Source organism: Neophocaena asiaeorientalis, unplaced genomic scaffold (assembly GCF_003031525.2).
Source record: "Neophocaena asiaeorientalis asiaeorientalis breed wild unplaced genomic scaffold, Neophocaena_asiaeorientalis_V1.1 scaffold78, whole genome shotgun sequence".
NCBI classification, from domain to species: Eukaryota; Metazoa; Chordata; class Mammalia; order Artiodactyla; family Phocoenidae; genus Neophocaena; species Neophocaena asiaeorientalis.
Window position 1 is genome coordinate 2,998,807 of NW_020175018.1, and position 14,316 is coordinate 3,013,122.

The 14,316-nt window shown below is 44.1% G+C and overlaps 1 protein-coding gene across 1 annotated transcript in view; it reads right to left on the minus strand.

Moving 5' to 3' along the window:
- The window catches only part of ASTN2 (astrotactin 2), a 614,159-nt gene that overhangs the window by 5,016 nt on the left and 594,827 nt on the right, over positions 1-14,316 (minus strand). The window contains exons 18-19 of the mRNA XM_024762620.1: positions 11,574-11,674; positions 9,683-9,866 (exon numbers count right to left, since the gene is read on the minus strand). Of these exons, the coding sequence (XP_024618388.1) occupies positions 9,683-9,866; positions 11,574-11,674 (285 nt within the window). The remainder of the gene's footprint in view (positions 1-9,682; positions 9,867-11,573; positions 11,675-14,316) is intronic.

Sequence of the window (14,316 nt, forward strand, 5' to 3'; positions counted from 1 at the left end):
CATTAGGGCAAGCCACTTCTTCTCCGTGAGCCTCAGCTTCCTCATTTGTAAAACGGGGACAGAGACCATTATTTTGTAGTGCCGCTGCTAGGCTGGAATGAAGCTACCGCCATAGGCATCTAGCACAGGAATTTGCATATAACACACACTAAACCAATGTCAGTTTGCCTAACTGTCCCCTGCTCTTTCTCCACTGTACACTATGCCTCAGCACCTTGGTTTGCAATGAGACAAGAAAGGCAGAAGAACTCAGAGGGTGAAGCCATGAAGAGAAGGGTTGGAGGTGCTCAAAGGCCAAGGAGGGGGACATGGGTGAGAGACAAAAGGTGAGAGTGCTAGGTGATAAATTGTAGGCAATGGAGATTCACAAACCAAAGGCCAGGCATGCCCCAAGCTTTGCCTGGAGGGGGAAATCGCAGGTCAGAAGGACCACTTTTCTCAAGTACCAGAAATGAAATCTTCCTCCTTGGAGACAGGACCCAGGCCTGGTGGGATAGGAAGTCAGAGGTAAAGGAGGGACAGCACACATTCATTTATCACGGTCCCAGAAGGCAAGATTGAGACAGGAATGGCTTGTGAAGGAGTCAGCAGCTAGACTCAGATGGCGCTTCTTCAGGGAACTGTAGAACCTTGGAGTGACCATTCTCTTCCCATCACCATTACCCGATCCACTGTTGACACAGTTATCGGACACAGACCTAATTCTAAGGGGGCCTTGGAATGGAGAAAAAGAGGACAGACAGTAAGGAAATATCCCCATTGGCCTCTCTCCCTCCTCTCTGTCTCCTGAGCTGAGCTTAAAAGTCTCTATGTTAGCTGACCTCAAGCTTAATGAGAGTCAAGGAAATGGTGTAGCTGCAAAAAACTGGAACACAGGGCTTCCCTGGTGGCACAGTGGTTGAGAGTCCGCCTGCCGATGCAGGGGACACGGGTTCGTGCCCCGGTTCGGGAGGATCCCACATGCCGCAGAGCGGCTGGGCCCGTGAGCCATGGCCGCTGGGCCTGCGCGTCCGGAGCCTGTGCTCCGCAATGGGAGAGGCCACAACAGTGAGTCCCGCGTACCGCAAAAAAAAATAAATAAATAAATAGAAAACCAAAACAAACAAAAAAACTGGAACACAACCTCTGGAAGTTCAGGGGGCAGATTAAGGGAAATAATGACTTCCATTTACGCTGCCCTTGTCAGGGCACATCTGGAGAGCCCCACTCACTTTGGTAAGAGGGACATGTGCAAACTGCGGCCAGATCCTGATGCTGAAGGTTGTCTCAAAAGCAAGTCTTCTGTGGAAGTGCTGGAAGCAGTCAAGTGTCACTGAAGTGGGGATTTAGGAAGATGGTTATGTTGTTCTAGTAACTGAAAACAAGAGGGGGAAACCCTGAGGGTCAGGGATGATAATGACTACAGGTGACTGAGGACCTACTATGTGCCAGAAACCTAGGCAACATCATCTTAAGTGTAATCCTCACTGCAATTCTAGAGTGCATACTTTAGTCCCACTCTTCAGGTGGTAAAAGTAAGCCTCAGGCTGGTCATACGATTTGACTAGGGTTAACAGAGTAAGGACAGCATCTCAGATCGCTTCAGCAAAGCACCCAAGTGTTAACAAACCACTCAAAAACTAACAGAAGGCACACACACACACACAATAAAAAACCTTAAAACTAAAATCTTCTAAATGTAGATGGGGTCTTTCTATACCTCCAGTGGGTTCCCCTTCACTGGAGATGATCAAATCGAGCATGCCTTAGAAGAGTCTGTCTTAGTCTGTTTGGGCTGCTATAACAAAATACCATAGACTAGGGAGCTTACAAACAACAGAAATATCTTTCTCATATCCTGGAGTCTGGGAAATCTGGGATCTCGGCAGCGGCAGATTTGGTGTGGTGGTTGGTGAACCACATCCTGGTTCATAGAAGGCACTTTTTCACTGTCCCCTCACATGGCAGAAGGGACAAAAGACCTCTCTGAGGCCTCTTTTATGAGACCACTAATCCCATTTATTAGGGCACCACTCCTATGACCTAATCAGTTCCTAAAGACCCCTTCTCCTAATTACATCACCTTGGGCATTAGGTTTGCAATACTGTACATGAACTTTGCAACGGCACGAACATTCAGACCACAGCAGAATCTAACGGTAGTGGGAGCTGGAGCAGATCTCTGTTGCTTTTGTTTGTTTGTTTGTTTTTAATCTAAGAGGAATTAGGGGCTTGATTCACAGAGAAATACCATCTGACGAGCAGTTCACAAGAGAACATGCTGCGACAACTGTCACAGCATCGGGTTCCTGAGATGAGAGGAGCACATTCACTGAGATTCTGTTCATGCTGCAAAGCCACGCTAAAATTTCATCTTCAGGAGGTCTTCCAGATCTTCCCAGCTACCCTAAGTCACATGTTCCTCTTTGTTGCTGAAGCATTTCATTTCTCTGTTGAGATTCATACTATATTATCTGTTAGTTGTGCACATATTTTGGGATGCAATGTGTTATATCGGATAGGACACTAGTTTGACATCAGAAGACAATACTTTGAATCTGAGCTCTGACACTTACTAGTTGTGTAACTTTGAACAATTTACTTAACTCCACTGATTCTCTGTTACTTCGTCTTCAAAATTAATTGTTCAGGAGATGAAATGAGATAAAAATGACTGGGCCAAAATAAATGTTCAACTAATATTTCCCACCTTCTTCTTGGACAGTATATAGTTCCCCTGGTATCTAGCTCCTCCTGATTGTGCAAGGAGAAGGGATTAATAATTTTCAGTCCTTAGCTTTCAAAATACAGCACTTTTCTAGCAGAGGTTTATAAAGGGAATGAAATACCACAGGAGCATCAAATGGATCTAAGGAAGTAATCGGGCAAGTGGGCAAAATGTTTACCCAGATTTGTTTATAATAGAAAAGAAGTTGGAAGAAATCTACTTGGTCTTTAGCAGAGAACTAAATTAATATGTGATGCATTCATATAGTTAACTGGCTAAAAGACCCTTCAAAAAGACAACGTATTTACACACGCATCCATAGGAAAAGACTTGTACATGTGTGTAAATAGGCAGAAAACAGAACAAAATGTATGTACTTCTTAAACATAGCAGAGCTGATGGAAATGGAACTGTGGTCTGTAGATGTCAATGTATCCTTAAGTCTGTACCCGTTTCCCTACTCATAAGCATATCCATGTCACATCCATATCGATATCTGGAGAAATACGTGCACACTTAATTTTATCTCTGGGTGGGGATTAGGGGTTCAGGGGTGCAACATTTTTGCTTGCCATTTTATATATATATATATATATCTGTCTCATTTACATGTTACAGAATGAACAAGAATTACTTTAGGATAAAATACAATAAAGGCATTTCCATTTTGAAGACATGCATACACTTACACATATTTTAAAGCTGGTGTGATGAGTATGTGCAATGAACTCATGGTTTTATGGCTTCCCAGTGGTTCACTGGGGTTACTTTCAGAATAAATCCACATCAAGTTTAACCTCAGACCACCCCCACTAAACAGAAAACCAGAAGCTCAGGTACTGCCATGTAAATATATTTCCTCAACATCCGGTTTGAAATATGATTTGTAAGGTGACTACTGAAAATATTTACATTTGGCTTTGTTTCCTCCTTGTTCTCTCATAAGAAACCATGAGACCTTCCAAGAATTCATTCCTAAACTGATGGTAAGAATAACTGAGTCTCAATGAACCCAAAAGTATTTCAGTTTTGAACTGACAGAAACTTCAAGATAATTATGTACATTGCTATATTATCAGTGGGGAAAATGTTCTGTGGGACATTTGTTAAAAGTCATAGTTTGTCTTGTCTGTATTTATCCATTCTAAGACATCATCAATTTTAAGAGATGCTATTGATTTAATCACAGCCTTTCAAGAAAAGAAGAAAGAATACAACACTGAATGTGCAAATCTATTGTGCACATTCCTTCATGATTTCCGAAATATGCAGAAAAAATAAAAGTGCATCTGAGATGACAGGAATATGGCTCTAGAAGCCTAAATTTGCTCTTGCTCCCAACGTCCTAGAAATTCCAAGAGAGTGAATCCAAGATATCTAAGGAAAGAGCTAACATAACCTTGGACTGAAAAAGGTACACTGATATCCCAGGCTTGAATATTTTCACTAAGAACAAAGCAATGACAGTTCATAGCATGTGCTAATCCTTCTCAGATGGGAAAAGCTTCTTGTCTGGCTGTGTTGAGAAAGATCCCAGAATGAACCAATCCTGGGATGATTTCTGTGAGCTATTAGCAATGTCTGCCATGGAAGCAAGAGGGGCTGACATCAGAAATACACCATTTCTAATCTAGCCAGATAAATTCCACTGAAACAAATCTCTTCAAGTGCTTGCTTTCTTCTCCCTACTCTATCATTTTAATCAGACATAACTGAGAGGATTGAGAAGCTCAAGAGTGGTCAAGGGTATTCTGACTGGAGCAAATTTTGGTCCCTGGCCACCTATAAGTTCAGTTTTTCAATTCTCCTAATAGGAACCGTATGGCTGGGACAGCTGGGTGTCAGCGGGTCTTCTCTGAACAGCTGTTTGCAGTAACCTGTGGTTGCCATGGGAACCAGGCTCTGGAGGACATTGACCTGATGGATTTATTAGGTAGCAGGAAGAGTCACCCTTTTGTCACTACATTTTATGGGGGTACATGACCACAAATCCACAGAGGAGTAGAGAACATTTTGGGGTTTGGTGATTATAGGCCAACAAAATCCTAATAGAGCTCATCCCACGATACCAGACCTCAGAGTGCTCCTGGGAAAAGCTCTTATTATCCTAGCCATCCTAGGTTCCTGAGAAACAAGCCATGCTGGGCTAGAGGTGAAAGGACACTCATGGTGTGCCTCTTCTCTGGTCTCTATGACCTTCAGGGCTTGCTGGTTCCTTGGCTTCGCAGCTGGAAGGGACTTTGGAGTTCAGTTCTTTCATGTTGCAAATGAGGCCCAGAATGGAGATGAAATTTGTCCAAGGTTACACAGCAAGCGGGTGGCAAAGCTAGGACATGAACTCAAGGCAGAGTCTCGCTCTCTCTCCTTTACACTTTGATGTTCTGCATACTTGCTAACCATTAAGAAGCACGGTACATTCGCCCACAGTGATCCTCTGTTTCAAACCTTTACCCAGCTTTTGGAAGAAAGAACAACTCATGAACAGGGCTCGTTAGAGCCATTATGATCTGACCTCTGCTGAACTCTCCAGCCTTGTTTTTTTCCCTTTTCCTTCTCACCTTGAACTCTCTGCCCCACTGAGATTTATCCTTCCTGACCAAGGTATATTCTCTTAGCCCACCCTCTCTCACCCTTGCCCTGGTTGCTCCTTCTAATGCGAGCACTCCTCCCCTTCCACCTGGAGGACTCCTGTTCATCCTTTACTTCTGAGCATACACTTCACTTTCTTCTCCAGGAATTCTTCCTTGAGCTCCAGGTCTGGATTAGCTGCACCGACAGCTGCATCCAGAACCGTGTCACTCAAAGGGTGCTTTTTAACAAGCCACACTGGCGTCACTGAGGAGCCTGTCAGAAATGCAGACTCTCAGGCCTATTCTAGACTACGGAGTCGATCTGAATTTTAACCAGGCCCCTGAGTGATTCGCCAGTACACTGAAGTTTGATAAACGTCACTCTAAAGCACACTGCTCACCCTCCTTATACTGTGTTTCTTGTGACATATTTCACTGCATCTGCCTGCTGACCAGTCTTTTTCTCACTAGATGTTGAGCCTGGTAGAGGCAGGAGCTGTCCTCTTCGCTCATCTGTTTCCAGCCCACAGCACAGGGTCTGGCACATAGTAAGCACATTAAATGAATCGATGAATCCATAAATTAATAAGTGAGGATATCCTCAAGTCTCTTAATATTTGCAAGGACAATGAATTTTTTTTACTTTTAGAATGTTATTTTTAAGCTAGAAAAACCTTAGAGTTTGCGGAATTCAGTTGTTTCCAACTGTGATCTATATAGATCCTTGATAGCTCAGGTAGACCTCAGGGACCCTTGGGATTGGAGGGGGGAAGTTGAAGAGGAGACCCAGCAGGGGGGCTCCAGGCCACCCACTCTAGCTTCTACCAGAACAACTCTGTAGTCATCTGGTTCACACATCTACTCATCCCATTATTCAATTATTCAATAAGTAATCGTTTAGCACCTACTTACAAGAGTTGAATGGGACATAAAGGATCACTAGCTATACATAAACTGACATTGTAGTGGGGATAATATCTTATAGATAACTCAGAAGTAAACACATAAGCAATATAGGATACTAAAACTAGTAGATACAACACAGACAATTAAAACACGAGGGTGTGATAAAGTGAATGGGTAGAAATTTTAGAGGATTCTCTGAGGAGGTGACTTCTAGATAAGACCTGGGGTTCTTTGCAAGCTTTATTTAGAAAACAGCTTTTTCACTGCTAAGAAAAAAGAAAAAGTACTACTATCGTTTTGTTAGGGGAACCACTGACCAAAACCACCGCCCTGGCCAAGCCCTATAGTAACCACTTGCATGAGTTATCTTACAACAGGAGGTCCTGGTAAGGAACTCAGAACTAACAAGCTACCACCAACTGGAAGAATTCGGGAAAGGTGAAAAGGAGAGAGGAGAAGCCAGTTCATATGTCCTACAAACCTCCCAGAATCCTTCTCGTTGGAATCCATCTTGGCTGAGCGATGCTCGAGTGCCACCAGGAAGGACCCTGAGTGAGAATGATTGTCCAGAGACAACTCATAAACTAACCCCATTACCATAAAACCCGAGACTGCAAGCCACGTGGCAGAGCAGTTCTCCTGGGTTCCCTTACCCTGCTGCTCTCTGACCAGGCGCCCCTTTTCAATAAAGTCTCTTGCTTTGCCAGCACATGTGTCTCCTCGGACAATTCATTTCTGAGTGTTAGACAAGAGCCCACTCTCAGGCTCTGGAAAGGGACCCCCTTCCTGCAACAATTTTATAGATAAAGAGACTGAGTGCCAGAGAGGGCCACAGGCCAAGGTTGCACAGTGAGTTTATTAGCAGTGCCGGGATGGATTAGGATGCAGTTGCCTTGATTCCTGCTGATGCCAGTGTGGGACACCAGAGAAATCTCAGATTCCCTCAAGAGACTAGAAAGACCAAAGAAGGAGGGAGCTGGGTGGCACAGTGGGTGTTGGCATATAGTGGCTGGTGACCAGCTGGCCGGAGGTGAACGGGTCCATTACTGAGTGGGTTGTTCTGCCTCTGTGGGCGACCAGAAAGCCTTTCCAGAAGATTTATGTCCTGGAAGGACCCCAGAAGATAATAAAGACAAAGTCAGGAGTGAAGCTCTGGTTTAGCTTCCACCTAAAATCCCTGAACCCTGTGGGAAAGCCCAATAAAGTAGAATGCCTTTCGCTGTCCCCAGGCAAGATGGCAGCCGAGATGACTCATGCAAAAGCTTTCATCTGGGGCTCTGTGCTTCTGTCTGTCTGCTCTCTTTTAGCTTTTATCTAAAGAACATTTCTTTCATGTGAAAGGGAGAAAGTTACAATCTAGGACCCAGCAAAACAGATAAGGCCCCGCCCAAGGGAAAGAGCCTTTTTATCCCTCAACCAAGCCTTGAATTCTTGGGGTTTACTGCAAGTGTTGTAAGGGCTCAGGGTGAAAGCTCGGGGCAGAACCGGACTCCATAGCAAACTCTGGGCAGCTCATTTAACCCTGTGGGGCCTCCAATTCCTTTTCATTCATAAAATGGGGAGGATACCCTACTTTGCCTAGTTTACAGGGTAATTTTAAAGCTATTTAAGGCATAACACGCTGTCCTACTAAGTATCTCAGGAAGTCACGCAATCCTCTTCAGTGCCACAGACACTAGCCTGTCCCAGGGCACTGCACCATCTCTCCTGGATTACTGTTACAACAGCCTCTATGGCCTCACTGCCTCCTTCTGGTCTAGACACCTCTAGTCCAGGCTTCTAACTGCAGTCAGAGGGATCTCTATCCCTTGAAGATCTGATAACATCTCCCCCTTGTGAAAAACACTTGAAAAGCTTCCCATTACTCTAGAGAGATAATCCAAACTCTTTAACCCTACTTACAGGGCATTCGGAACTGGCCCTTGCTGACCTCTCCCTTCTTATCTCTTCCCACTCCTGCTGTCACACACTTGGCTCCAACTACACAGAAATTCTTTCAGTTCCTCCACACAGTGTTTACCAAAGTGTAGAAGGAGTTCCCCTGGGGCAGGAGAAAGGATTTTAGGTGGTACTCAGGAAGATCACAGATCCAGTATTAAACAACAATGAATCACACTGAGGAAAAGCATTTCCCATTTTCACTCTCTTCCCCTCCTCCAGATTACTTTAAGAAAGAGAGTTTTAGTTCAGGACTGTGTCTTAAGTACTTCTCTAACACTTGCTAATCTCCCTTTTTAAAGGGAAAGCCTCAGGCTCAGCTAGGCTTGAACTACATTGTTTTCTGGTTTTGTTTTTCTTCCACTGTACTGAATGCTTAAGTTTAATCTTTATTAAGGGTAGATGGTGCTAGTTTTCCCTTTACAAAATGATACAGTGTTTTCGTTTCAAATGTATTTTCAATAAGTGGACCTAAGGAAGAAATAGAAAAGAAATGAACTGCATATGGTATGGCGATATGACAAAAATCATAAAGGTGGCAGGCAAATGACCAAAATTTAAGAGGAAAACCCCTGCCTATGTAGTATTATTTCCTCTGAACATTTCACAGGCTACTCCTTTGGCCCTAACCCCTCCAATCCTCCTCTCCCTCCACTGGTCTGACCTTAACTCACCCTTTAGGCCTCAGAGTCTCAGCCTTTATGGGGGTTTCACTGCGTTACCTAGACCGAGTGTCTATGCCTTGCTTCCCCAAAGGGCCCCTTTCGTCTATTCTTTTGACCCTTATTATTCCTATTCTTTGCAACTGCTTGTTTAATTACCTGCAACAGTAAGCTATGCGTAGATAGGGACTGTTTCTACATTTGTAACATTGCGTTATCAACTACCGACCTAAAAGAGGGGCTACTAAGTTTGTGTTGAATAAATGAACGGATGTCATTGTTGGGTGCAAGGCATGAAATGCAGCCACCGTTTCAGATACTACTTTGTGAAGCTTCAGAAGACAGTGACTGTGTGTTAGTTACGGTTGAATCCTCCACGGCAACTATCACAGTGGTTGGCATAGTCAGTGCTGGTGACAAAAAATTGTGCCTTAGTACGTGTTGAATTTATGAATGTATTTAGTCTTGGTTACCAATGGACTTTATTTCAGAAAAAAAAAAACCCTCGGATTTCTCATGAAAGAGTAGGAGAAGCCCTAGATTAGGGGCCATGACCCTGTCACCATGCTCTTCTACGATGTTGATTAGGACATATCCCCTCAAGGAAGCTACGCTTCCCATCTCTAAAACTGCAAGTGGAAGGTGAATAAGGGGAGGGATTGACTGAAAGAACACTGGGATCTCTGATCTGACATTCCAGGAGTCTAAGAAGCTAAAATTCCAAGATTCTTTGATTCTCCCTACCCACTTCCCCTCTCGAACCCTGACATGACCGGGGTGACTGCCACTCTTATTTATTTCATAAAGCCCATTCCCAGCCTATGGAAGAAAGGCTCCAGTAAAGTCAAATGGAAGCAAGAAGAATTCACCACCCCACTCGCGCTCATATGCCCACGCACCTGGGCCCCAGCTCATCCTCACTCCTCCAGACAAAGTCACCGAACTTCTCATAGTGAGAGTCGTAGTGGTGCTGGACTCGAAACAGCATGGAGGCGGAGACTTCCATCAGTGTGTTGTAGGCAGTCTGCTGCTCCTTCCCGCTTGTGTATCCATTGTACAGATTGTAGATCTTGTCAGCTATCTCTGGGGAGGAAGAATTGCAGGCACAGATCACCGGACAGTAGGAAAAAGGGAGGACAAAAGCATGCCTTGCAACTAGGAAGGCACATTCATGCAGGAGTTCACTAGTGTGGTCTTTGGGGACAGACAAACCTTAATTCCATCCTGAATATGTCATTGACCAGCTGTGTTCAGTTTTCCTATCTATCAACCGGAGATAACGATATATAGTCTGGAGAGGCATTGGGAGGACTAAATTAAAACGTGCATGTAAAGCACTCAACACAGGGTCTGGCACAAAGTTAGTGCTTATAATTGCACTCCCTAACATAAGTTTTGTGCCTATGATTTAACAGAAAATTCCAAACAAGTGCAGAGGCTTAAATAAACTGTCTTGGGCTCATCTCAATAGTCAACTTCTATCTCCTCTCTGCAATACTCCCCACACATTTCTGTGATCAGGTCTAACAGCTCTCCATTCAAAAATCTTTCAAAGAAAATCTAGACTCTTCTGTTTGCCATTCATGGCAATTTCTACTCTTTCAGTCATTCCTACTAATTGATGTAACTAAAATTCATTATGGGCTGCTCTCTTGAATAGGAGGCATTCTTTCATCATTGAAGACTTTGAACAAAATTTATGTATGTTCCCACATCACTGCTAATGGCAATTGCTTTCAGGACAGTCTGGGGGACTTGGGTTCAGGATGGAAGGAGCATTTACTTTGTAAAGTTTTCTACTCTGATCTTTATTGTTCTTATTTTTAAACCATGTTCATGTGTTATTTTAAAATAAAAATACTTAAAACAATTACCAGGAAACCATCTCAAATCCCCTCCCTTCTGAGACTCAGTATCTCAGCATCTCCTCTTGTCTGGTAGGTAGCACACAAACATCTGTCATCAAGCTTATGACTGAGCCATTTGAAGAAATGTCTCTCTCTCTCTCCCCCTAGAATGTGAACTCCTGAAAGATGAAGAGCATGTCTCTTCTGCATTCCTTGTACCAGGGTTCTTAGAAAATATCTGCTCAACTTGAAGTGGACCACCAGGTCCCATGAGCTACCATCATGTTTTTGTAGAAACTGTATCTACACATTGTCTAAGAACTAAGTATACGGTAGATCTGATTTATTGGTTCCATTTTTTTTGACAGGTATTTTGCCTAATGTTTACAACTTCATGGACAAGGAATAGCAGAAAAGGTTTCATCTTGCATGCTAATTCTGACTGATAGTTACTGACTCTAGCTCTACGCTGAGGATTCTGAGGCCACCCCTGGGCTAGATGGGAAGGTGTGCTGTGATCAGCTAACGATATCTGCCATGAGTGCAGCAAAGCCAAGTGGTCCTCTAGGTGCCACCGATTTGCCAGCTCTAGCGTAGCCTGAAGTGGAAGAAAGGGATTGGTCCCTAAAAGCCTAGGCCAAGGGGCAGAACACAGTCATGGGGTTCTGACTCTCCACCACTCCTTGCCTCTAAGTCAGAACACAGATTCTATAACAGAGGAGCAAGTCTTTCTACTGGCAAAGATACTGCTGGTCCGTCTCAATTTCCTTCATGGCTTTGATTAATTTATCTCCATGTTCCTCCTTAGTCCCTTGGCTTTCTTCTCCCTGTGCCAGTATGTGTGTGAGGCAGGAAAGTAGTGGTGGTTAGTGACCGTTGGGTGCAGAATTTAGAGAGCGAAAATATGGGAGTTACCTCGGAAGTGAAGAAATGGGTCACCTACCTTCTGCTTTATTGTCATCTACCAGCGGACAGGCGGTTCTCAGGGTCACTGTGCTGAGCTCTGAGTGCCTCCCTCGTGTATCCACTGCATAGAGAGTGAACCTGTAGCACAACAAGAAAACAGAGCACAAGGCTGTGACTTCAGAAAAGGCCCTGGAAGTTCCAAAGAGGAACACAAAATCATAGCACAGGAATAATAGTTGAAAGAGCTTAGGGATGAGGGGCTTCCCTGGTGGCGCAGTGGTTGAGAATCTGCCTGCCGATGCAGGGGACACAGGTTCGAGCCCTGGTCTGAGAGGATCCCACATGCCACAGAGCACCTAGGCCCCGTGAGCCACAACTACTGAGCCTGTGCTCTGCAACAAGACAGGCCGCGATAGTGAGAGGCCCGCGCACCGCGATGAAGAGCGGCCCCCGCTCGCCGCAACTAGAGAAAGCCCTCGCACAGAAACGAAGACCCAACACAGCCAAAAATAAATAAATAAATAAACAAACTTGAAAAAAGGCCACAAGCAAAAAAAAAAAGAACTCAGGGATGCTTAGGCTGCAGGAAAATGATTTGGAAAGAAAAAAAATGATAATTATTAAGCATGCATTGAACACCAACTGCCTTGCTGGGCATTTTGCACATAATCTCTTAATTTACAAGTAGCAAACCTAGAAGGCAGGGATTATTCTCACCTGCATTTCACCAAGGAGAAAACTGAGACTTAGCTGTGTACCTTTCCATGGTCTCACGGTTACTGGGGGGCAGAGCAGTCTCAATCCAGGACTTGAGAAGTAAACACCGATGCTATCTTGTATGGCTTTATATACTCATTTATATATTCTTTCATTCATTCACTTAACAAGTTTTGGTTGAGCATTAACTGTGTGCCAGGAATTATTTTAGGTGCTAAGATTATAAAGATGAGCAAGAGAGTTAAGGTCCCTGCTTGCATAAAGCTAAACAAAAAGTAAGCAAAAAAATAGATAGTGGTGAATGATAATAGACTAAAGTGAAGGGGGATGTGGCTGCTTTAGACAGGTGTGTCCGCAAAGGCCTTCTTGTTGAGAGGTTTGATCTGAGACATGAAAATGAGAAGGAACTAGCTTATGGGAGGAAAAGCATTCCAGGCAGGAAAAGCAGTTAAGTGCAAAGGTCCTGAGGTGAGAAGGATCCAGACTGTTGGAGGAGTAGACGGTTAGTGCGGCTGTAGCAAAGAGAGATGAGTGGGAAGATGGGTGGGTGGGGACCCTGTGGGCCATGATAGAGTCTGGGAGTTATTCTAGGTACAAGGCATGTCCCCAGCTTTCAGCGTTGTTGCCTGCAGCCCCATGCTGTACTGGGGGGAATAGGCAGCCTGTGTGGTATTCGACGGAGAGAACTGGTAAACTGCAGACCTGGTGGATTCAGGTCCAATCCAGGGCACAGAATTCTTTCTAGAGTAGACACGGTTGTCTGGCCTACTTTGAGAAGGCTCTCTGACCCTTCACACCTCCAGATCTCCAAGTTCTGAAGTTTAAACAAAGTCAAAGGAGTGAGTAGACTTTCAAGAAGAGGTAATCCTTGGAGGCCAGCGACAATCTGAATAGAAGGGAGAAGGGCTAAGCGTCTCAGCATCCTGTCCTTGTCATGCCATCCTCTTTCACCAGCGTTCAAGGGTAGAGCAGCAGCGTGGAGTGGGAATAGGGTTTTCTGGGTCAGGTAGAAGAAACTACAGTCCCAGGGGCCCTATTTCCTCTCCCCCTTCTCCAAAACCTCAACTTACCTCATGTTATAAAATGGGCATAACACTGTGACTCCAAGTTGTGGAATGATGAACCCTGACTGACTGCTCATATTAGGTAGTTAATAAATATGAGCTGGTTGTCCAAATTAATTATTTGTGCTGAGTCCTTAATATGTGTCAAGCAGGGACCTATGCAGTTTTATCTGCATTATTGCTATTAATTCCCCCAGATGATCCTACAAGATAACTGCTATTACTCTCTTCATTTTATATACGGGGCTCAGAGAGGGAAAGCAGCTTGCCCAGGACCACACAGTAATTACTGAGACCGGCAGTTAAGTCTAGGTGTGTCCGACTCCAAAGCCCATGCATTTAGCCACTATCAGCTACTATCCTCTGACTAAAGGTCTGTGGATATCGCCTCTGTACAAATACAAGTCCAGTAGGTACACTTGCCAAACTCCAAGTATGTTGAAACAGTGCCATTTCACATGTTTTTCTAATCTTATGAAAACCTCCTAAAATAATCACTCTCATTATCTCCATCTTTCAGAAGAGGAAACTGAAGATCAAAAAATTAGGCAATTTGTCCAAAATCACAGTTAGACAATGAGAAAACCAAGACCTGTATCCTGGTTTGTCTCACTCTAAAACCCATACTCTGAACTCTCAGTTGCCGTTTGCCTGCTCCAGCTCCACCACCACTAGCTCAGAGGGTCCGAACCTGGAAATCTCAGAGGGCCTCTCAGCTTTAATACCTCATGACATGATAGTCCAAAGGCTGTTTTTATTAAGGCACTATAAATCAGAACTTCTTGGTACAGGGGGCACAGTAAGCAGAAGCCAGTATCTTTCTGGAGAAACTACCATTTGTCTTTTTTGTGTGAAAGTCTCCTTTTTAAGAATAACTCGATTTCTCTTTTGAAGAACTGTAAGAGGTACTCATGCCATCCCAAGAATGTGTTTTTAGCTTATTCCTCGATATTGATTCTGAGTTTTGTCGTAACTCAGACGGTACCTTAGCACCATCCT